This window comes from Sinohyriopsis cumingii, chromosome 14 (assembly GCF_028554795.1).
Source record: "Sinohyriopsis cumingii isolate HCF-2022 chromosome 14, ASM2855479v2, whole genome shotgun sequence".
NCBI lineage: Eukaryota > Metazoa > Mollusca > Bivalvia > Unionida > Unionidae > Sinohyriopsis > Sinohyriopsis cumingii.
In genome coordinates this window covers 10,872,794-10,897,568 of record NC_142974.1, presented here as the reverse complement: position 1 = coordinate 10,897,568, position 24,775 = coordinate 10,872,794, and the positions used below count along the sequence as shown (strand labels likewise).

Here is a 24,775-nt window from a genome sequence, read left to right as displayed (position 1 = left end):
TTAAGAGAATGCGGTTTATTTTCCACATTTGGAGTTATATATATATATATATATATATATATATATATATATATATATATATATATATATATATATATATATATATAATTATTTTATGGCTATTGTATTTTTTCTAGCCTTGTCGTCTTCAGAAAAAGGCGCTTACTCCTATTCTCAGGCATTGCATTTTCAGGCTGGTTTCCTCCCCTATTTGTAAACCTTAATAGTGATCATCGAAATGGCTCAATGTATTCGTCCTATTATAGCCTAGCGTGTTTGGTTTTGCATTTGTCGTACCTATCCCTTGATTTGTGTAGATGCCAGGATTATTTATTGTTTCTGTAACAAATTCCATTATGACTTCTTTCTAATCAATGAAGAGAAACAAAAGGTTTTCATGTATAGAATGTTTTTTATGACATGCATATTTCGACTCATAATTGTTAGCACAACTTTTTGGCGTGTGACGGTTGGGTCGTCAGTTAGCTATATGTATCATCTCCCATGGTGAGAGTGATATATCCAAACTTCTTTCACCAGTGACTATACTTCGTTCCTTCCCTGTCCTAGACAAGCATGGTCCAGCCGTTATGAATTATAGATGTATCCAATATGATCTATTACCACCCTATGAAAACACACACACACACACGCATATATAGTGCCAACCTTAGAGGAGCTCAGCAAAGCAATCGACTGCCTTCCAAACGACAAAGCACCAGGTAGTGACAGCATCCCGCCCGAAGCTATCAAACGTGGAAAACCAGCATTGATTAAACCACTGCACGAACTACTTTGCCGCTGCTGGGAGGAAGGAGTAGTCCCCCAAGACATGCGTGATGCCACAATTGTGACCCTTTACAAAAACAAGGGCGACCGCAGTGACTGTAATAATTACAGACGGATCTCGCTCTTGAGTATTGTTGGTAAAGTGTACGCCCGCATCATACTCAACAGGCTGCAGTTGCTGGCAAACCGTGTGTACCCAGAATCACAGTGCGGCTTCAGAGCAGGCAGGTCGACGACAGACATGATCTTCTCCCTACGACAACTCCAAGAGAAGAGCAGAGAGCAAGGTCAACCACTCTACATGATGTTCATCGACCTCACCAAGGCCTTTGACTTGGTCAGCACGAAGGGCCTTTTTGAACTTCTGAGTAAGATCGGTTGCCCCCCAAAACTCCTCAGCATGATAATCTCTTTCCATGCAGATATGAAGGGAACAGTCCTGTATGATGGATCCTCCTCAACCTCCTTCCCAATTAACAGTGGTGTGAAGCAGGGCTGCGTGCTGGCACCAACACTTTTTGGGATCTTCTTCTCCCTGCTCCTGTCCTACGCCTTCGACACGTCCACGGATGGCATATATCTACACACCAGGTCCGACGGGAGGCTGTTCAACCTGGCACGACTGCGCTCAAAGATCAAAGTGAGAGCTGTGCTCATCAGGGAGATGCTTTTTGCAGATGATGCAGCTCTTGTGGCCCACACCGAGGAAGCCCTCCAGAGACTGGGAGACCGTTTTGCTGTTGCCTGCACGCAGTTTGGTCTCACCATCAGCTTGGAAATAGCAAATGTCAGCGTGCAAGATACCACCATTGCCCCTTCAATCAAAATCAACGGTGTCACCCTGGAAGCAGTCAACAACTTTACCTACCTAAGGTCAACCATCAGCAACACTCTCTCGATTGATATGGAGCTGGACAGAAGGCTTGGAAAGACACACACCATCATGGCTCGATTAACGAAGAGGGTGTGGGAAAACAACGCGCTGACAGAGCACACCAAGGTCCGAGTCTACCAGGCCTGCGTTCTCAGCACCCTTCTATATGGAAGTGAGACCTGGAGTACCTACATGAGGCAAGAACGCCGGCTCAACTCCTTCCATATACGGTGCCTAAAACGCATCCTGAAAATCAGCTGGCAAGACCGTGTTCCACACAGCGAGATCCTGCAGCGTGCAAGTACCCCCAGCATGTACTCCCTGCTAATTAAACGCCGCCTTCGATGGCTGGGTCACGTCCAACGCATGGAGGATGGAAGGCTGCCAAAGTACATCCTATATGGACAGTTGGCCACTGGCATGAGAAGAGTCGGACGCCCCTCACTCCGTTTCAAAGATGTTTGCAAGAGGGACATGAAGGCATGCAACATTTCACCCGATGGCTGGGAAGAGCTGGCCGAGGACCGAGGCACCTGGAGACTGATGGTAAACAATGGCATATCAGTCGCTGATGCAAGGAGAGGCCAGTTGGCGGCAGAGAAACGTAAGAGAAAGAAGAACGCAGCAGCAACCACAGCAACGCAGACTTCTCAGTATGTCTGCACCAACTGCAATAGGGACTGTCACTCACGTATAGGCCTGCACAGCCACAGCAGACGATGCCAACAGAGACAGACAACACCCCAAGGGCGCTGTTCGCATGGTCTTTCGAGACCGAGTCGCCAATGATGATGATGATATATATGTGTGTGTGTGTGTATGTATATATATATATATCAGTTTTAGTATAAAGTAATTTGATATACCAATGCTATTGGTATATCAAATTGTGATCCGCCCATGGCGCAATAATACGCATACAAAAACATTCTTGGAACTGTGTGCTGTTGGCTCTATTCCTATAGATCAATGATGAATTTCCACTCATTAATCATTAGTGACGTATGAAAATAACGGATAAAAAGTATAATAATCACCGTTTCTAAATGAATTTTACATGGTACACAATTTAATCGCAATCCTTTCAATTTCCGTTTCCCCGTCCCCTCTCAAACACAAAGGACAAATTATGCAGAAATCTGGAGTGAGAGAGAAAAATAAATTGGGTTCGATAAAAAACATTCAAACTGAAATTGCACTAAGTAACGTGCAATATCATTCTTCATAAATGTACGTTTACACTTTCATTGGGACCTCTCTAAAGTGTTTATATACTCAATGATACAAAGTTGCAATTGCCAGTCGACACAGTTTGGTATATGTCTTAGTTACGGGGATCACATATATAATGTATTTAAGGCTTTAATGATGTTGTTATTGTTTCTTAAACCTATTGTAGGGTTCTAAAAATCGATTATTATTAATTAAATATGAAAATATCAAAAGGCCGCCCCTTCTTTCTGTTGACCATCGTATCAAGCTAATGGCGAAAATTCATGAAAAGACGAAAATAAAGGATTTTCGCTTATGTAATGCCACAACGACTCTGGACCTATGAAGAGTGATGGTAAATGTTAAGTCAAACCGACGAGAGAGAGAGAGAGAGAGAGAGAGAACACACTGAGACACACACATGTCGGGAGACCTGTGATTACCATTGATGAATGACTTTTATTTTGGGAGCCCGACCGATTGTTACTATTAGATAAGTGAAGTATTTTTATCTAATGAATCCATACCCCGCCTTCTCTCTTTCTCTTTGATGTACTTTTGTGCCAATATATTTGTCAAGCAGTAATAATAAGAAAGTCATTGGACTTTCTGCCTGAATATGGTAATGGAATATGACCAGAAATGAATTTAAAACGTTTCAGGCCTTATAAAAAAATTATAGAGATTGGCAACATAGGGCGCATTTTGTTATAGTGACAATCGGAAATTTAGGATAGACCAAATTCTCAACCTCCCCTCTGAAACTTTATTATTGATTTATAAAGGACAAACATGTGGCCATTTCTAACAAAGGAGTTCTCCATATCGATAGAATATGAAAACATGGTGGCCCTAATGTTCATTTCCCTTTGCCTCTTTAGTCATGTATCATATTGAACCAATGAATATTTCTAACGAAGGATGTCCTCTTGTCCCCAGAAATCTAAAATAGTGGTGGTCTAGTTTTTATTTACCCTTGGGTTTATGAGTTAACAACAACGGTAGCCTAACGTTAGTTTCTGATTGTCACCAAGTGCCTTAAAAACGAGGACCTAATATTAATTTCCCGTTTGGTTCTAAAATCATTTTACTCTAACAAAGGATTCCCGTTTGTCATTCAAGTCACAGTTTTCGGTCTCGAGTGTCATATTTTAAACCAAGTCTTATAGCCTCAGTGTTAAATTACTATTAGAGGCCAGAACAACTCCAACAAATTAAGCACCAAGTTTATCTTTAGACTGGGTATATAGCTTTAATTAATGTTGCTTTTTTATTGATTCTTCTACATATTATAGGATGGAAATTTATACCCTGGACCATTCTATGTTTAGCATTATCAGTTTATGCCCAAGTTAAATTGTACTTTTGGCAAAATATTCTTGTACTGTAATTTAAACCAAATATGGAAAAATGTTCCTAAACAGAATGTAGATAATACAATATCCATAAAACTGTATTCTACTCTGTCCAAAGCTTTCTCCTGATAATAAGGACCATGATCCCATTATCTCATTTCCATTTTTAAAACAAACCTTTAACTTTTGGATATTTAATGTATTATTTTTAATTGGTCTGACATTTCTCGACATCTTTCGATTAATGTTTACTATTTCATCTATATATTATTTAATTTTGTTTGCTAATATTTTACTTTAAATTGTGTAATCTGTATTTAACAAGGATGATGGTCTTAAGTTCTTAAATTCCGTTATATGGTCTTTCCCTGTACATATAGGGATTTTGCCATTTTTCATAGATGATGACATTTTTCCATTCAACAAAGTATTATTATATAGTATTTCTAAAAATGGCATTAATTATATTTCATTTCTTAAAATTTAAAATCACAGTTAAGCAGAACCTGGAAATTTTCGTTTATTTCATGTTTTTTTTTCTCACATTTTTAATTTTGTTCCTTCTTCCACGTTTGCTGCTTGATCACTTTGATGGTTCGTTCTTAGTTTAAATTCCATGTTGTCACATTCTCGAATAGTATTTCATCATCCAATAGTGTGCGTATTCAACGTAATTTAGTTTCTTTTCGCAGATTATTCAGCAATTATCTTCATGGAGCATTTGGCCGTAATTCCAGGCAGTTTAACATTCATGTCTTATCCAGCATCGAAAAATTGGGACAATGCTCGAAGAAGCGATCTGTGAGAGCATGTCTGTATACAGAAGAAATAATCAAAACACTAAAAGTGAGCAATTTCATTGTGCCTTTTATTGTTCGAGATCGCTTATTTGTTTATCTTTTATATCCTGTCGGGGGGTGGGGGCGGCTAACTGAACTTAAATATTGAAAGAAGTGCACATTATTGTACAAGTTTACATGACAACTATTGACCTGGATCTAATCTGTACATGCTTTTCATATTTTCTCATTCCTTACCCATGCCACTACCTGTCAAACTGTTTTGCCTATTAAATATAATTTCTGTCTCCTGTCTAACGCGAGCTTAGGAGCTGAAATTCTCAGTTAGTCAGATGGGTTTGAGTTGTGTAGGCATACAAGTTTATTCTCACAATCTGGATAATTCTGCTGGTGTAACGCATACGTTTCGGGATCGTAAAACGTGCAACACAAATAACAAACCGATATAATTGGATATGAATACACAACGGATGTAAATCAGTCCCAGCATCATTACACCATACTGCATCTCTCTCCTTAGGGTGAAATCTTTAGATGAATATTACTAGTTGAACTTTCGAACATACGTTCCGCCTGTTCCAGCTCTCTAATGAAATCTGTCGAACCTTTCCCATCTCTCTAATGGAATCTGTAAAGCCTGTTTCATCTCTCTAATGAAATTTTTCAAACCTGTCACAGCTTTCTAATAAACTTCGTCAAACCTGTTCCAGCTCTCGAATGAAATCTGTCGAACCAGTCCGGGTTCTCTAACGAAATCTTTTAAAAACCTATCCCATCATTCTAACGAAATATGTCAAACATGTCCCAGTACTCTATTGAAATCTGTCAAAGCTGTTTCCATACCTATGGTAGTGAGCTGTGGTGTCGCATTGGTCAGCGTGCAGGACTCAGAATCTGCGGGCTACTGGTTTGAATCCTGCCCAGATCATTCTCTGTTGACTGCCGTGGTGCAACAGTCGACAAGGGACTTGAAAACCTTTGAGTAGGCATTGAAAGCAATTCATGTTCCGATGTGCCTTTAATCACCTATTGTTAAATCACTAGTTATTTGTGTATAGTCATCTAGATGTGCATACTAGAGCCGAACTCACCCTGTCTTGGTGTGACAATGTGTTAATATACTTGGGCATCACATAAAGTTAATAAAGACATACTGGCATTATGGTTTATTATTTATCTAATTTCAGACTCCTATCTCTGCCAGCTTATATTCTATACACCTAAAGGAGTGGTTAAAGGTGTTTCCAAGAAAACAGATTTTTATAATGAGGACGGAGGATTATTCTAAAGATATTGCCGGGAGTCTTCTAAGAATATTCCAATTTTTGGAATTAGGTAATTTTACTACATGCTTTTCAATGTATTTTTATGCTTTAAGAACTGCTACCCTCATTTTCCTATGTGAGTAAAGTGATTCTTATAATTTGTATTATTACGAATCTATGGTCATAAACTAAATACCAGAAAGAAGCGAAACAACCAAGTTTTGTAAAACTTAAAAAACAATTAGTTATCAAAGTTAATGAAATGGTCATGGAAGATGAACTGATCGTATTGTGAATTAAATCCAAAACAATCGTAAAAAGTTATATTCAAGTCGAAACGAATTAAGATCCTCTAATGTGCTTATCACAATGGCATTGTCCTAAACTCCTTTGAATAATTTACATTTGTCCGAGAACAAAGTTCTAGTCCAATAAGCAATTTTTAATTCCAATGAGCAATCCTAGCAATGTCTCTACTCAGATTATCTAAACAAAACATGAAGCACACCTGCAGACTGATTGAAACATATTAGATAAGAATATGAAACAGGAATAAATTTGATTCCTCAATTCTTTCTGTAAATACATATTCCGCCTATATGTCGCAATGTACCTTACGTGACAGAATGTACTAGTCAGTCTAATTTTTCACAATACCTGTTCACGTGTCCTCGCCCATCCGATGGGACATAACTTAATTCTTCTAAGAACTAACCTGACTCTCCAGCCAAAATCCCAAACTTGTAAATAGTTTTTCTTTTTAGAAACTTGCCAATATATGTGTATAGATCCTTTGCAATCCAAATGCACTTTTATATCTCAAAAAATGTATTTATCCCCGTGTAAAACATTAGCTATGTAATATCTTCTTTATAAATTTGCTATCAAGCACATAACTTTCATATAATATAAATACAGTCAGATACCAAGGGTTACGAAACATATCACAGACCCACCCTGTGAATGTTTAGTGTCAAGACTTTTCAGATCACTCTGGGAACGTTTAGGGTCAATGGGAATTGAACATGTGGAATATTGGACCTGTTTAGCGGCAAGGGAAAATGGGGTTGTTGGATAGCGATAATAAAAATGGAATAGTTTATGTGACGTAACGGTACTAAACATTGGTAACACTGTAGCAATGGCCTGACCTAAATACAAGCTACTATAGGGAGAGACAAATACAGGAGAGATATATACATAGACATATATAACACATGCAACACATATACATAGATTGATGAACATCAATCTATCATACCTTAATTATGATATCGACTATAAAAAAATTAGGCAAGAAAGCAAATATTTTCCAGGCATATGAGTGGCCCCGAAAAGTACTTTTCGGTTTCTTCTATTTTCTAATTCCTTGTTTTCATCCACCAGCACCTCAATGTTTTCATAACATGTTTTCTCTTCTTCTCATTCTTTTCCTCTCCCTGTTTCTCCTCCCTCTTTCCCTTCCCTTTTTCTTCCTCTTCTGATTCTCCTCTTCTTTTTCCATTTTTTCGTTTCGACTCATTCTTATTTTATCTTCTACGTCCTCTTTTTCCTCCCTTTCTTGTTTCATAAGCCCGCTTAGTTTTTCCTTAGACTTTCTCAAGTTGTCGATCTCCATTTTGACTCGATGTGGGCTATACGAATACTAATCCAGATCCAGTTTAACTAGAATATCTTCTATTATCTCAAATTTATCCACGACTTCCTGCAACGTCTTCATTTGTCCATTGTGTTTGAAGCCATCACCTGTGATTATTCAATGCTGAAAGGCGCGAATGACTAACGCTCGACTTTATATTTGTCAAGCACGGACCGGAACGAAACTATCCCTTACAATAACTACAAAGTATCTACTATCGACACAGAAGGGAAGGGAAAACAAACAAACCCCAAATATACTATTCACACAAACGTACGCGAATGCATACAAACCCCAACTATACTATCCACACAACGTATGCGCACGCATTCAAACCCCAAAATACTATCCACACATGGGAAGGAGAAAAAACAAACACAATATCTGTCATCCACACAACATACGCACACGCATTCAAACCCAAAAATAATATCCACACATGGGAAGGAGAAAAAACAAACACAATATCTATCATCCACACAACGTACGCACACGCATACAAACCCCAAATATACTATCCACACACGGAAAGAAGAAAAATCAAACCCAAATATGCTATTCACACACGATAAGGAAAAAAATACAACGATCACAATATCTACTATCCAGACAAACGTACGCGAACACATGCACACACTCTACTATCTACACACGGGAAGAAGCAAAAACAAACCCCAAATACACCTTCCACATAGTCGCATCAGGGAAGGAGCGAGTGTTTATAGTCATACTACTCCACACTCATACAAATTGGCAACTTGAATAGTCTCTTTTATAGAGGATTGTTTAGCCCTGAGAAGGGCTGGCCTTTTTTAAAATCTTCAGATGCACCAGCTAAATCCTGGCACCTCCCAGGCTGGGCACCACAGATACATTGTCTGCTTCAATCCTGCTCCCATTTGATGCATGTGGGTGGGAGCGCAGATGGCGGTATTTTTGCCATATTTCTTTCATGTGTTTTTGTCTTTCGTGTTGTTCCATGTTAAACATGTGTTGAACTAATATTGAAGACTTGTTGTTGTTGTTCCCTCTGTCTTCTGTGCCACACTCGGGGATGAACTGGCCTCCTTTCCTCATGTGGACGCTGTACTGGTTGTTGTGGCTGTGGCTGTGGTGCTGATACTGGTTGTGGTGCTGCTAATGGTTATGAAGGCCTCATCACCTCGGGCTTCACCTCACACAACGGTCTCAGCATGAAGTGAGACAGGATAGTTTCCTTCTTCTCTTCCTTCTTTTTCCTCTCCTCCTCTTCCATTCTATCACTTCCCGCTATGGCCTCCATAGCTAACTCATCTAAAAGGCGCCTGTCATATTCCAGGTGCATCTGGAGTTCCAGAATCTTGATGAGTCTGCTCATGTTGTTGTAGTTAACGAATCAATGACAGGTGGGCAGACTGTCGACCGCTTCCCTTTATGCTTGTGAAGAGCGTACCTGAAGGAAAACGTTCAATGACACCAACACTAACAAGATCTTTATTATCACAAAAATCATGGAACGAACGAACCTAAAAGAAACACTCACTCACTTTTTACCCACAATCACCAACTATAAACAAAAACACGCAGACTGTTTGACAAGATACGGAAAGGAAGTGCTTATAATAACACATCTAATTTTGAACATCAAACAAAGAACGAAGTTCTTATAGACACTTTTTTTGGCAGTTGAACTAGTATCTCTTTTCTAGAGTATTGGGGTAGCCCTGAAAAGGTCGACAAAATGTCTGTATGGTTCCTGCTGATGTTACTATTGCTTTTGTTCTCTCTGCTTCTGACGTTTATACTTCTCCGTCCATTCTTCTTTTTTCTTTATGATTTCCTCTCTGAAGAGATCTTCTTTCAGATCTTCGGTCCCTTTCAACATTAAGGCATTCTCTATCTCTTCAGACTTTGGTATCAGGCTTTGCCTGACACGGTGTAAATTCAAGTTAGCTTCATTCAGCTTGGGTAGTCTTGAACACATATTCATAGGAGGATGAGTCAACAATGGATGGCCCAATCTTTTTGTCGGGTCAGACCCCTACGATAGTTGATTTCAGGGTGAGTGATAGGGATAAGTCAAAGAGCATATATAATGATAAAAATTGAAAACAAACGAAAGTCACATTTTTTCAAAACACGACATTTTGTTATTCAATCAACTAACAATCAACAATTAACAATAAAACAAACAAGTTTTCAAACAAACAAATTATTTTTGACAAGGTTGACGACGTTGTGAAGTGAAGTGACATTTCTACTGATGGAAGTCATTGGTTCTTTGAATTACACTACGTTTCCTAGCTAAGGACCAAAGGTCACAAAACCATCAATCTACTTTTTCATCGTTTCTAGAAGAGTGACGACCAAAATAAGTAATTTCACATTATTGAATCGTGTTGTCTGGGCATTTTTGCTTTCAAAGTCGATGATGTCGTCTTCCAAAGGTGGCAATCCATATGAACCAAAATACTCCACAAACCCTCTTTAGGGAAGTAGACGTCTACCCAGTGAGTTCCTGGGAGATGACTGTCGTCCTTGTTGATGACATAAGCTTGACGGTCTTAAAGTTTGCGATGAGGCAGTTCATCTTTAGCACACACCACATGATTCCAAGAAGCAGTGTACGAACTGTTGTTCAAATGGTAATAATGTATCCTTTTTTTGTTTTGATTTTTCTTCTTTCATAGTAATGATAAGTCATCAGTTCAATTCTGACTTTGTGCCTGTAAATCTCTGACAAGTAAACATCTATTAGCTCCGTCTTTGAACTCTGTGCCAAGAGAGATTCGAGGAGACGGATCTCTAGAGCACTCAATGGAGGGGAGGAATGATCACGCAAGTCTTGATAATACTGATGCAACAAGGTTTCTTCTGAGATGTTACCGCAAGTGTCGTACATATATTCGTCCAATTTGTCTTCTTCTCTCATCATCAGACATTTTTGTCGTGTTGCAGTTGGCTGGGATGATCGTTTTGACATCTATAGCAATCTCTCTTGATCAATGCCATAACTGTTCTGCCAGGCGTTTGGCAAAATAAAATTTTGTTCTTGTTCTGGCCATCTGTAAATAACAACCACATCCTCCTCGTATTTGTCTTTGATTTCTGTTTCCACAGCATCCTCCCATTCCATTTCCAAAGAGTCTCCACCAATCAAAGAGGGATTACGTTATACCATAACTTATAATAACCTAGAAGGACTTCTCTTAAACTGTTGATTTCTATGGAATTATCAAATTCGGTATACAAGATGACGTTGACAGTTACATCAAGTTCTCGGTTTACAAACTGAAGTTCCACACGAACCTGGCCGGATTTGTCCCTCCTCGCTGCCGTGGTTAGGAGTGAAATCAGTAGCCCACAAAGCATAGCCTCCTGCATAATCCACGTACATAATGCCGCGACTGATGTTGGTCCCTTTCTGGCCAGGGATTCATACACAATAAATATGATCTCGAAGTAATTCTTCTCTTTAAAGTTAGGTAGAAGGGTCTGGTACACAAGGTCTTGCCATCGCTACTGACTGCAATCTTGGACACGCCAAAGTGTTGAAAATCGTAAGCATGTGTATTGGGGGATCCTTTGAAGGCTGAATTATCGACGACAATAATGATTAAACGTTTTGGTAAATGTCCTTGGAACAGATGATTTACGATCATGAATCGCTTTCCAGTGGGAATGATGAAGGGTTTCACTTCCACGCGTCGTATCGGTTACATGGCGGTCTTTCTGCTCAAAGCGAGACTGAGGTCGTTTCACACTTTAGCTAACACTTCCACGCGTCGTCCGTAGAGTCGGGCTTCTTGGATGATGGTTTTGTATTTGGTAGCGTCATCAGGTATCAAATGGAAAGAGGTACTGTTGATTTTCAGTTTCAGGCGGACATCTAATACGTCCAGCAAATACTTCTCGTGTCCAAAGCAAACACTCTGTCAGTTCTAAACTGCTGTTGGCTGGTGTGACTTTGCTTCGATGGGCGACGAACCCCTTATTTTGACCATCTGTATCATCGAACGTCTGCGCTCTGTCAGGTTTCCATATCACGCAGCCAGGTGACTGTTCCTGGCTTCTTTTCCGTACGTCAATATTTTTTTATATAGGTACGCTCGGTAAGGGCAAGTATCCATGCTGATACTCACCAGTTTGTTATTCAAGTACAAATCCACTCCGCTGAACAAAGAATGCATTACATTGTTAACGGGGGCTATTTTATCGTCGTCCTCTGGTTAGATATTGTCTGTCGTTTTGATCACTCTTCCTTTCAAATACAAATTGCTATTCAGATCGATGTAATCGTCGCGCTCTCCTATGATTTCAAACTCGATGGGAACTGAATCCGTAAATAGGACAGGGGATGAAATTCGACCCATTGGGATTCTTGCATCGTCATCATAGTTGGTGGCATGGCAAACAGATCCAGTTCCGACTTGGATCATGTGCAAGAATCTTGGTGCATCATTTTTTCTCTCACTCTCTGTGTGATTTAATAATAAAAAATGTCTAATTCTCGGACGGTTCTTATTTTCTTAGTCTTTCTAGCTCTGGGGTTGTCAAGGCTCTGGAAGGATGTCTTCATCGCTGCTTTCTGCCTTGTCCTTGCTGTGGTGTCAGGGAAGCAGAAATGCCTGAGTCGGAAGCGTCCAAGTTATTTATGTCTTTGCCCGTTTGAAGCAAGACAGTTTTGCCTGCTCTCAAGAAAGCTTCTTTGGGGTTTTGTTTTTCCATGATGACACTTTCGAGAAATTCTTTGCCTTGCGTTAAAGCGGCATATTTCAAGGCGTGCAATCCTCGTGTCACCATTGGTTTCAAAACAAGAGTCACCGAACGAAAGGCGGATTTCAGCATTTCTCCTAAACCCAGTCCTCGCTGTCGAGCGATGTATCGGTACACAGGATACACAGAGACTCGTGTTCGAAAATGGAGTTTCGCTGTGAATTTCTATTTGGTGAATGATATATTTCGTCCCAGGTCTCCTTTTATAGCAATGTTAGTGTAAGATACGACTTGCTGACGGGTAAATAATGACGATGCACAAATTCGCGGTGAATGAGGAAGGTGTTTCCAACGTACTCGTCAGCATTCGTGGCAGATTTCACTTTGAAAGGAATGACACGCACTGACGATACGGAGGTGTGTCCCACCACGTTGTACTCCACCACAATAGAGTACACAAAATCAAATTGTCATTGATTCAGTTTTACCGGGGAACGAAAATGTTTCACGAAATTCGAGTTGTCGTCAATGATTGACATTTCTCGAATGTTTTTGACACCATTGATGAACTTGAGTTTCCCACTCAAAATGTCCTATAATGGAGGACAAAATCTAATACCTATCACGTTTTCCTTACTTTTTTCAATTTGGTCAGGAATTTGTTAAATGCTGCATTGAATCTGACAGCAATCGGGTCCACCAGATGTTGACTGCTCAAATAATGGCCTGGGTTAATGTTAAACTCCTAGATGTACAATGTCGGAGTAGTGCCGAGTACAGCTCGATTGGCAGTGCAGTTTTAATGTTGCTTACTGGTAATTATGGCTTGTTGCAGTGTTTCGTCCATACCTTGGACCTCAAAAGGTTTTTTATTCTCAGGGACATTAAGAACTTGCGAAAGGAGAATCATTCCCACCCAAGTCACTTCCCGGTGGGCTTCGTGATCTAATTGGATGGGTTAATGTAAATTTGCTGTGTAACAACAGATAGCATATTTGAGAAACACCTACATGGAACTATCACTAGTTAACGTTAAGTAAAATTGGTTGTTGTTGTTCATAATTCCAGAGTTCTGCTGTATGAGGGGTCACTTGAAGTCAGAGAAGTGTCTAAAAGGGGATTTTGGTGGTTGGAGTGTTGACTGATAGGAGGGTCATTGACGTTGGACTCAAGGCTGCCGTTGTTACCGTTAGAGGAGTATTTGAGGGAAGGACTGGGAAGAAGGTAACCGATGAAACTGCTCAGTAAAATGGTACACTACTGGTTGTCTCCTTGCTGAAAACTCAAATTGGCAACGGCAGCACCGATGACACAATACACCACGAATATTTGGCAGAAAAAAGACGATTTGCGTTTTAGGCACATGTTCTCCACACCACATCCGCAAGGGTTGTTTTTATAGATCTTGCAGAGAAGAACTGGGTGAAGGATTGGTCACTGATGTGATAGCGGTAGCTGCGTTTGTGTTGAAGGGACTGATGGTCACTTCTTTTTATAGTTGATGACTTGCGAAGGGTCGATTAAATAATCAACACTGGGGGAAATCCTTTCCAGCGAACTTTTACTTCTTTGACACGTCGTTTTCCCACTTTTTGGGTTCTTCGTTTGCGAATGCTTCGATGTCATACACTTTGTCATCTTCGTTGGTCGCTCGTTGTAACTCGGGCAAGTAAAACGCTCCTTTTAACACTTCCCTATTCATGTCTTCAAACTTATAGACGGCAGGAAGATGACCACGCGATCGTCCAGTAAAACGAAACAATACGGTGGTCCAGTTGGGTAAGTAACCTTTGTCGAAACTACGTTTGGTTTTGCCAATGCGCACCATATCTCCTGCTGCCAGCACTCCACTTCTGTTGGGGACTGACACCGTCAGGGGCGTACCAAACAGGCGCTCAAAAACGGTCACTTCGTTGTCGGAAGTCACTTTCTGGGTAGGATTGGTTGTACGCTTGAACAAAGTGAGGTAAGAAGTCGCTATTCTTGAGAGTGTGTGATGCGTATTTCTCGTTGTTGTTGTTGTTGTTGTAGGGTTTAACACCCTTTTTCAACACACGATAGGCTATACATGGCGGCCAATATTCGTAGTGGAGGAAGAACCCGGGAAATCCCCAGAAAGAACCACAGACCCTCGAGAAGCTATTGGCATGCTTTCTCACATACCCACACTGGCCGAATCTGAGACTCGAACCGTAATATATTTCTACAGGCGTTCTTTCATAGTGCGTTAAAAACATTCCACGATGCTACCTTTAGTTTCTCGATTCTCGTTGGTGAAAAAATGTCTCGTTTCTTCAATTCTTTTTGGAAAGCTTGGTTTAGACATTTTGTGTCTTTGTCGTTTGGCCATCGAAGAGGGTGACAACCGCTTTGTTTCAACACCAGTTTGAGTGCTCGCACTAACTCACTGCTCGATTTGAAAGTCAAGGGCACGAGAGAGGCATATTTGGAAAAGACTTCGATGACACAAGACTGGCCAAATGAGAGACATTGGTTAAATCGTCTTGCCACTGATGATCGATGCCCTCCACTCGGGTGCGACGTCTGGAAAATTCGTCGAATGGGTTTATGTAAAAGTGTACGTGGCTTGTTCTTGTAACCATCGTTGTATTTGAGGTAAATGGAAACGTTTCAGACGGGTTTTGTCAGCACTATATCATTTTTGAATTTTTCCGTAACCTGCAGGATGGGTTGGATCGTAGTAAATGCTTCCTAACACTTTCTCCATTTTTAATAAGTCACACACTCTTCGCTGATGCTACTTTGAATGGGGCCAATTGGTGGTTTACGTGTCCGATGTGACACGAGAGTAGAGATCGAGGGCAGTGGTGGCGGGCGGAGTGGTAATTGGATGGCTTTCGTCTTCTTTTATTTTTTTCCCTTCTTGTTTCCCTTCTTTCGTTTGTACTTTTGTCGAAAGAGGAGTGGACATCACCTTTATAACCCAATATTTAAGTTCTTCTCGTTGGTGAGTAGGGGATAGGGTCAACAAGGACGCTGAAAACGTAATAGAAAAGGGATCTGCGGACGATATTTGAAAGACTCCTCGTACCGCTTTTTCCTAAGGCATTCGTAACACTGTGTCTGATTTGATCGCTGGAGGTGGTGGCGGTGGTAGTGGTGGTAGTGGCGATAGACTTTTCAGCAGAGCCATAAAATCTTTCAGAGTTGGCAGAGCTGTGTCTTCTAAAGATTTCATGTGAAAGAGTTGCAGTCGTTGTAATAGTCGTTGTAATAGTTAACCGTACATTTGAGAATTGTCTGTTTCGGACAAATCGTCGCGATCCATTAACAATTGCAATTCGTGTTGTATCTGGGATATTTCGGTCAAATAAGGATCGGGAGGCAAATGCGGGTCAGTATTCTATCCATCGTTTGTAAGGCAGTAACGCCAGTTTTCGTCCTTCCATTCGATTTCAATGGTCAGGTGTGTGATCTTTGTACTCCAGAGGTCTCTTTTATCTTCCTGGAAGCATGGGTAAAACAGTTCCCAAGAGCCTAAACGTGGGTCCTTCTTTTCCTTTGACAAGAGTTCCTAACAGGGGTAAAAATCCTTGTTTGAACTAACATCGTTTTGTTTTGACGGATAGGTATTTCCCTTTGAACCATTTGGCGAAGAACGTGTCGATGTTTTGCTAAGCATTTTTTTCTGGTGTGGAGACAAAGTTATCGTGTCTTTCAAGACATTCAAACAACATTTGTACACGGTATCGATGATGTCTTTGGAGGCTTCTTGAATTAGTTGTTTTCGCTTGGGTTGACAAGCTTTGGACAGGACGGACAACACGTCCAACGTTTGTCTAAACGAAGAGGAAGTGCTTTCCTTTTCTTTCCACTGGGGAGTGAAGAATGATGTTATCTGGGTGGTGACATCTTTGTTTGTTGCAACCGGGGCTCATACCAAAAATACAATGACGTCGATGATTTGGCACACACCCCTTTATCTTTTTAGGACTATCGCTTAGCAAAATAGGTAACTATATGTTTTCCGAAATCGCATAAGAATCCTCCCATTTGATGGCTCCTTTTTTTTGGAGGCACGATTGTGTCTTTTCTGCGGATGACGTCAATGCTTGGCTAAGCGTTTTATCGGATGACGATACTATCCATTCTTTTGCCTTTTCGTTTATTGACAGAAGAATAACGACGGTGACGCAGCGCGCTTATATGGGGGGACATCTTTGGCCATTCAGGAACACAAAAACACTGATTCCCATTCTTTGTTTCATGTCTTGTTTATACTTAAATGCATCGCCAACGATTGTTTATACGTTGCATCAATTTGAAGACAGGCATCACGCGTTTAGGAGAGCCTCGTAACGGACTAAATCGGGATAGTTCTTGCTTGGACAAATCCAGTAAACTCTGCAACATGCCGATCTCTCTTGGACTTTTATTTTCGGGGTAGGTACTTTGTGAACAGCTGCTACTGCAGCTAATGAGGAGGAGTGTGTCACTGACGGTTGAGAAGATTTTGGAGACGCGGGTTTCATTTATTACACCAAATGAGGAAGAACGGATGTCAAACTGAGTTTGGCAGGCATCACCGGCAACGTAGAAGTGGAAGAACCAGAGGTTACTGAAGACGGGGTTTGCGAATGTGAGGTAGCGTCCTGGTTGAAGTGGCTCACTTGTGGATATAATACATTTTCTGGTGTCTTTTCTGGGGACTTTTGTTACTTTTTCTGGGGGCTTTTCGTTTCCTTGGGCTGTTACCTGGAATTGACACCAGTGCTCTATTTCTTCATATTCCGGGTCCGTTTTGCTATTTTTGGGGTGGATTTATTTATTGACGAGGACTTTGGGAGCATTGGGATGACCCTTCCGAATAAGGATCCCTCTACCTCTCTCCGAAAATGGCACACCACCCATCAAAGACATAGAAGGAATCATGCAAGATGTAAGGAACACTTTAGCGAGCTCTTCGATCGTCCATCCGTTGTCGATAGTGCAACACTACAACAAACCAATTAAATATCAATCTACGAAGAGCTGTATTTGCCTCCATCTGAGTAAAAAGCATGGAAGCCCATCGAATAGATGAACTGTGGCACAGACGCAGGTAAAATGGAATCCCTGCGGAGGTAGTCAAGGCGCTTGACATATAAGTATTTGCAGCTTTCCATGACATCCTCACTAACATATGGGACGAGGATGAGATGTATGAATATCTACGAGACGCCACAATCATCTTACCGGACAAGAAATGACTGAAACAGCTATAGAGGAATTTCTCATCTCTCTATTGAAGGGAAGATTATTGTCCGCACTACCCTGAACTATTCCATGAATCACAGTGCGGATTCCGTCCTGGCCGTAGCACAGTCGATATGATCTTAGCTGTGGGGCAAGTACAGGACAAATAAATGTAACAACACATGGATCTCTATTCATCGACCCCACCATAGCTTTCGTCTCGTTAATAGAGAAGTCCTGTGGTTGGTCCCTGCCCCAGAATATTTAACACCCTTATCAAGTTGTTCCATCACGACCTAGTAGGAGAGGTCTTGACCAACGAGGAGTACTCAGAGCACTTTGGCGTCTGGACCAGAGTGATACAGGGCTGTGTGCTGCTCGCAACTGTACTATTCAACCTCTCTTTCCCCAAAGCCTACACCATGCAGTGAAAGACTTATACATTGGAGTCTACGCCGATTATCGCCTTGATGGATCCCTGTTTGGTTTGTGCCGGATCTCTGAAAGAACAACGACACTGGAAAGACTACTTCTCGAAGCTCTGTTTGCATATGACTGTGCATTAGAGGCATACAAGGAAAACCACCTACATACCACTGTAAAAAAAGTTATCTGAGGCATCCGGGCCATTTGGTCGGACATTAAAACCAGGATAAAACAAGCGTCCTCCTTCAGCCAGCTCCTTACAAAATCCCACCACAAAGCATTATCAACATCAAGGGGAGACAGAGAAATGGCGCAGAAGTAATAGTAAAATCCGCTACGATATTAATGACAAGTAACTGACATTTCGAAAACCGAAATGGCAGTAGTTCTCATTGGACTACCATACACCATAAAGTACAGAACGCATAAAAGTAAACATGTAATTGCATGGCCCCAGCTCTAATAGAGCTTGTAATCAAAAGAGCTACATTGATGCACAGTATCGTAGGTGGCTGAGTGGTCTAATGCGTTCTCCTTTACATATTTGTGACATCTCACCTCTTTCCGAGTCTCGGCTCGGCAAACGTGGCTACATGAGAAAGCCTGCCAGTAGCTTCCCATGGGTTTATGGTTCTTCCCGGTTTTTTCCAGGTACTTCCTGCATGCAATACACTGACCGTCATGTCTAGACAGCCTTTGATGTATTACAACAAAAAGCCCCCAAAACAACAAACCATCTGATCGGCACGGAACGGCTATTGTACTTTGCTCAGCTCATCATTCCATCTGAAGATTTGTTTTACCGTATAGTTCTCTCTCTCTCTGTCTGTCTATGCGACTCCACCCACCCACGCAGAGGATTTATGTAAACTCACATTTTATATTGCCTTTATTCCATCATTTATTCACCATTGTATTTTTTATGTATTTTGTATTGTATTGAATATGTGCTTTTTGTGCACGTCAAAATAGATAAAGTTTTGTTCTGTTATAACCTTCAAGTGTTTTATGCTGCAGAACACATGTTTATTAAATTTTCTGATTCATGTGCTAGTCGTTGTCATAGCAACCACTACTATTTTTGAAAAAAATATTTTTAGATCGATTATTAAATTGATTTTGTCGAATGTTTCCAAAGATGGTTTTTGCTCTTAAAAGTGATCTCAATTTTCGTTCAAATATATTTAGGTCAATAATTGAGTCATAATGGAGGGTGGGGTTCTGAGCTGTAAAGGTACACGGCTGATGAAGGTTATGAATAATCACCTAAGCGAAGGAAAACGAAATTAACCACAAATGGATACGGAAAAAAACCCATCCAAAATGAACATATATAGCTCAACCGAGAAAAGACAAAAAGGAACCGAAGTTAGTCTAAATATAGACAGGAAGGAACTATCATTATTGCCGAGAAAAGGAGTTTAAGTTTAAACTGACAGTATTATATAAACATTGTAAATTGGCAATATTAGTCAAACACCAGCATGTATTAATTTGCGTCATAGCACTTTCTCTTTGGCACAACTCTATTTCAGTATTTTTGGAAATAATGCTTACTTTTCAAATCGTCCAGCTGGTACGAGTGTCAATGAGTACATATATTGTTAAGTTAATAGCAATTTGATAACAGTTATTGCAAGATACAGATGTTACGCAGTGCACGTCTTGCTAAAATTTCGTCAGCCAGAGGTTTGAAATGGAAATAGTGTACGAAAGAAAGTCTAAGATCGCCACACAATTTTAAATATTTCGACCATTCCTCTTGAGCAAACAAAATACCGTGAAACTTTACCACTTAGAATACAGTTTGGAACAAACGAAAGTAGAGTTGTTGGGGTACACACATAGACTGTAAAACACACACACACACACACACACACACCATGCAATTTAGCACGGTTTCTGTTACGAAGGCTAAGGACTCCCACTTGTCGTATTGCTATACATCTCCTTCAGTACCTTGCGGAATGTCAGTCAGTAGCGTCACCAAATGTTTGTCGACTATACCCAGCTTATGTTTTGCTTACTCCATAGTACTAAGTTCCAATAATAACACGTGTAAGATTATGGAGTTTGTACACAGGGTATGCATTGAAAGCTGTATATATCTCACAGTGGGCTACCTCTCCCCCCCCAAAAAAAAAAAAAATAGTATAGCGCTCCTGTCACCACAAGCTGAAGCCTCTAGAAGCTGTCAGAGAGGCGTTCCCCAATTAAATATTTTTTAAGGGAAAATAAATTTCCAAAAGCATCCGATAATTGCTCACTATTTAAAGATTAAGTTAGTAGATATGAGCTACAGTCCCTCAGTGGTTGACGTGCTGGATTCGCAACCGAGATCGTCCCTCGGATCAGTCTGGGTTATTTAGTTTGATTTGTCTTTGAGTACGAAACGTTATTCTAATTTTATCGAAATCAGCAGCCTACAGCAAACCAAAACCATGCTTAAGATAGAAGATATAGCGCTCACTCGAAACTTTCACAGTCGTTGCTATTGAATGCTGAAATGATTTGACAGTTGTTGCCAATTGTTGTTATTACATCATAATGACATCATTGAAGTCCCGACAATTTGATGACGAGTTATCACTAACAAAAATGCAAACAACAGAGTTTTGAGGTGATCTCTTCGTTTCGTTTGTTCGAAAGTTCGAGGAATTACATTGAACATTAAAATTTCAGTCATTTCAATGACGGTGATACGTCGATAAGTGCATTTTTAACGCCTTTCTTTCATTATGACGATTATTCTTCGTATGTAGCTGGATATTCGTCAACCAAAACTTTACAAGTTTGACAATTGTCACTTTGAATGCCTTTTAATCTCTTACAAACAATGAAGTCAAGACCAAGATGCGAAGATAAATTAAATCACCTGTCGTACTCACGTTATTTATATTTTTGTAAAATGTTCCTCACAAAAAGTAGAATATGTCTTTCAAAACAAATCTGACTCCGGTGTCAAACTGTTCGTGCTGGTCGTTGCGTTGTTTATGACATAAAATTTTTTAATAGTGTTAATTCTACTATACAGATGGCGTTCATACTTTTATCGAAAGACTACTGCCACCACATGTTAATATCTCGTAACTCTTTAGCAGAAATGGCTGTTCTTGCTTTTATCTCCCTTTTAGGGGGATAGCCAAATTAACTGAAAACTTTACAATGTAAAGCCTTGGCAACAATTCGAACTGGAAATGTTAAATTTTCATATTTATCACCACATGTTTCAATCTATCATAAAATGGGGCTTACCAGGGTTTACGCAGTATGTGCTGGCAGTGGTGCAATCGGAATATTCTTGGCCTGTTCTGCCAAGTCAAAAAAAGAATTCGTGAAATGTTATTTGCCGCCATCAACATTTGTATTCGGAATTGTTTTTATTCACATCGGACACTGTGACAGCGGGATGAGAGAAAGTTAAAATCAGATCGTTGTTGTTTATTCCGTCACAATATATGTACTGCACCCCGCCGTAGACAAATCACCAGACCTATTTCGCTGCACAAGAATATAGCACTGTTTGTTTGCTTTCCCAAAATGAGGGAATAAAACCACTTTGCACATTCGAGATTCTCTCTAGATTGACAGGAAAAGGACGAAGGTGTTCAGACTGTATTACCTACGTAACTGGAGAACGGTTTGGATCGGTTTTGAAATAAAAAATAAACTTCAGCACGAACGTTTGTCGTGAAATCCGAACAAAGCTTTGAGATAAAGCCACAGATCTTCAATAAATTATACTTATTTCGGTCTGTACGTTTTAGCAAAGCAGTGGCTCTTTTTATTTAGATGATGGACAAATTAAAAGAGCATTAAAATTAGTTTAGAATAAACCAAAATAATATGTATGTATTCATTCGTACGTACGATAATAATAATAATAATAATCATCATCATCATTGACATCGCCATCATCATCAATAACGTGTAATGTGGTATAACTGCCTTTCCTAATAATGAGAACGCTCACATGACACATTCATAGTGTAACGCACCTAGTTAGTGACGTCCCGATAAAATCACGAGAAGTCAGGAGCTCGCCTTAGGCTGTGCTCATTTCAGATTATCTTTGTTTTTCTTTTCATTACTTCAGATGCCATACCTACCACGAAACTAGACGAGATATCCAATATAACTCACTTTTACGAAGGGAAGCTGAAGAAGTCTGCTGGAAAAATACTTCCTGAAACAAGGAAAATGCTAGAAGGCATATTCCGGCCGTTCAACCGACAGCTGGCGGTACTACTGAATGATACCAGATATCTTTGGTTGAATAATAACAAGAACTAATCTAACCCCAAAATTATAAATCACTTTTAATTATAGAACACTTTTAATTATAAAACACTTTTAATTACAGAACACGTCTGATTTGTCAACAGTAAACTTGTACAGTAATCTGTATGAACCATTTACTCGACGCAATTACTACGTCATGACGTATAGTATCATGTAGCTAATACAAGCATTATTTATTAGTTTAAATAAAAAGAATGCAACATTATTTTTACATTGAAGATTCGAAATACTTGTACAATAGTGAATATTTACAAATTAAACACAAGGGTCTTTTGCCCATCGTTTTACCTTGGCTTTGTTTACTAACTGTCCCGATGCACTAGTGAGACTAAGATTTTATACTGTCAACCAAAATTAATCGCGTAAGACTTTTATGTTATTCTCGCACTGTTTGGAAGAGTGATGTCCCTTTCTGATGTCAATGGTCCTCTTTGTTAACACCTTAACCCCTAGCGACGACTTATCGGGGCAGGAGGTAGTAGCCTACTGCCGAGCTCCGTAGCGTCATGGTCATGCATGATACACTAAGGTGGGTGGCATCATAGAAAGGTGGACAGATGTAGCTCTACAATGATACCAAATAATCTGGAATATCTAGTTGCACTACAAAATTCAGATAAAAGAATCTCATTTTTTGGAACCGACTTTTCTCTACCCAAAAATCGGCCGTGGTCGGAATCCGATTTGAGTCCGGATTTTAGACTTTTTCGTCTCAGATCTAAGGCAAACCGGTATGAACTGCAAACAGACAGACGAGCCTTTGCAAAAATTAGGATAAGATGGGCATTTGGAATAAAGAGTGTTCTCCATACAAAAATAATGGCTCCGTTTACCAAAAAAAAAAAAAAAAAAATCAAAAAAATAAATAATCAAAAAATCAAACTCCAACTTTTACCCTTCTGCTCATGCTCATGCGCGAGTTAAATATCCAATGACAAACGATGTTTCTAACACAACTAGGCTGTGTTAAACTCTACTTATCTATCATTGTCATTTTAGAGGGAATGTATTTTAAGACAAGCTTTATAACGCTTTATTTTCAAAACATTTATTATTTTTCTTACATTTTATCTCTTGAACTTGAATTTAGAACACCAAGTCATGCATGACAGCATTTTCAAATTGTCGATTTCATTCCCTTCTAGATAGACTCACTCAAAATGTAATTCTTTTTTTTTTTTTAATTTATCTTTTATACTGCTCAATTTATTGGTTATGAATTAGAGTAAAGCTGCATTGTTTTATTTTCATCATCGTAGGAAAGTAGCTTTAATTTGTTTCAGTTTTTCATTAAATATGTAAAGGTTAAACGGGAATATTCTCTCTGTGATTATGTGTTTGTCATTGCGCATGTGTGTGTGTGTGTGTGTGTGTGAGAGAGAGAGAGAGAGAGAGAGAGAGACCTAATGGTGATGTCAATATTATGTTAGAGGCGGTACTTATTTATTTTTAGACTGTTACATTTTAGCCGGTCTTTCATGTGTATCCATTTCATTCAATATCTGCTGGTCAGATGTTAACATGCAAATGAAGTGATAAAGGGTGTCAAAATTATAATTTTCAAAATAGAAACTTTACAGATGTAACAAACATCGGTTCTTCCAATGTACAAATATTACAGAAAGTACTTAGTGCAGTAGATCCAGTACAAAGGAATTGTTTTTCAACGTTTCAACACTGCATATCAACTGATGCAATTTATTTGATAATCTGTAAAAGTGCAATCTTTTGGATAAAAACTTCAACATGTTTCTACGAGAATGAATAAAACCCTTTAAAATAAAATGTTATCAATCCTCAGTTCTCCTGTAATGGTTTAGTACATTTTAGTGCAAATTATCGACTTTTGGCATGGATAAATTAACAGACTAATTAAAGAACGTTACTGGTTTCATCGGTTAAATACTTTGTATCTGAATGACTTTTATGCTAAAGCATTCTATAAAACTGTATACAATTTTAATAAAATCAATGTGTTGTATACATAAAAGTTATGCAGACATACCTATAAAGAACTGTTCGTCTCTATATTGCGCCTTCACTGATTCCGAATTCATTTGCGAAACTCACGTATCTTTCTGATCCATTATATGTATAAGATTGTTATTATAATGCATATAATTTAGTGATGGCAATGATATGACAGTTGCTAAATATAAAGACGTCATTCGTTATATGAGAAACTGGTGGCACATTTATATCGGCGTATCTGTTTTATTTTT

At 39.5% G+C, this 24,775-nt stretch overlaps 1 protein-coding gene across 1 annotated transcript in view; it reads left to right on the top strand.

Moving 5' to 3' along the window:
* The window catches only part of LOC149783240 (carbohydrate sulfotransferase 15-like), a 36,743-nt gene extending 13,370 nt beyond the window's left edge, over positions 1–23,373 (top strand). The window contains exons 5-7 of the mRNA XM_089933086.1: positions 4,923–5,076; positions 6,218–6,365; positions 22,348–23,373. Coding sequence (XP_089789212.1) covers positions 4,923–5,076; positions 6,218–6,365; positions 22,348–22,544 — 499 coding nt within the window. The 3' untranslated portion in view covers positions 22,545–23,373. The remainder of the gene's footprint in view (positions 1–4,922; positions 5,077–6,217; positions 6,366–22,347) is intronic.
* The last annotated feature ends 1,402 nt before the right edge of the window (positions 23,374–24,775 follow it).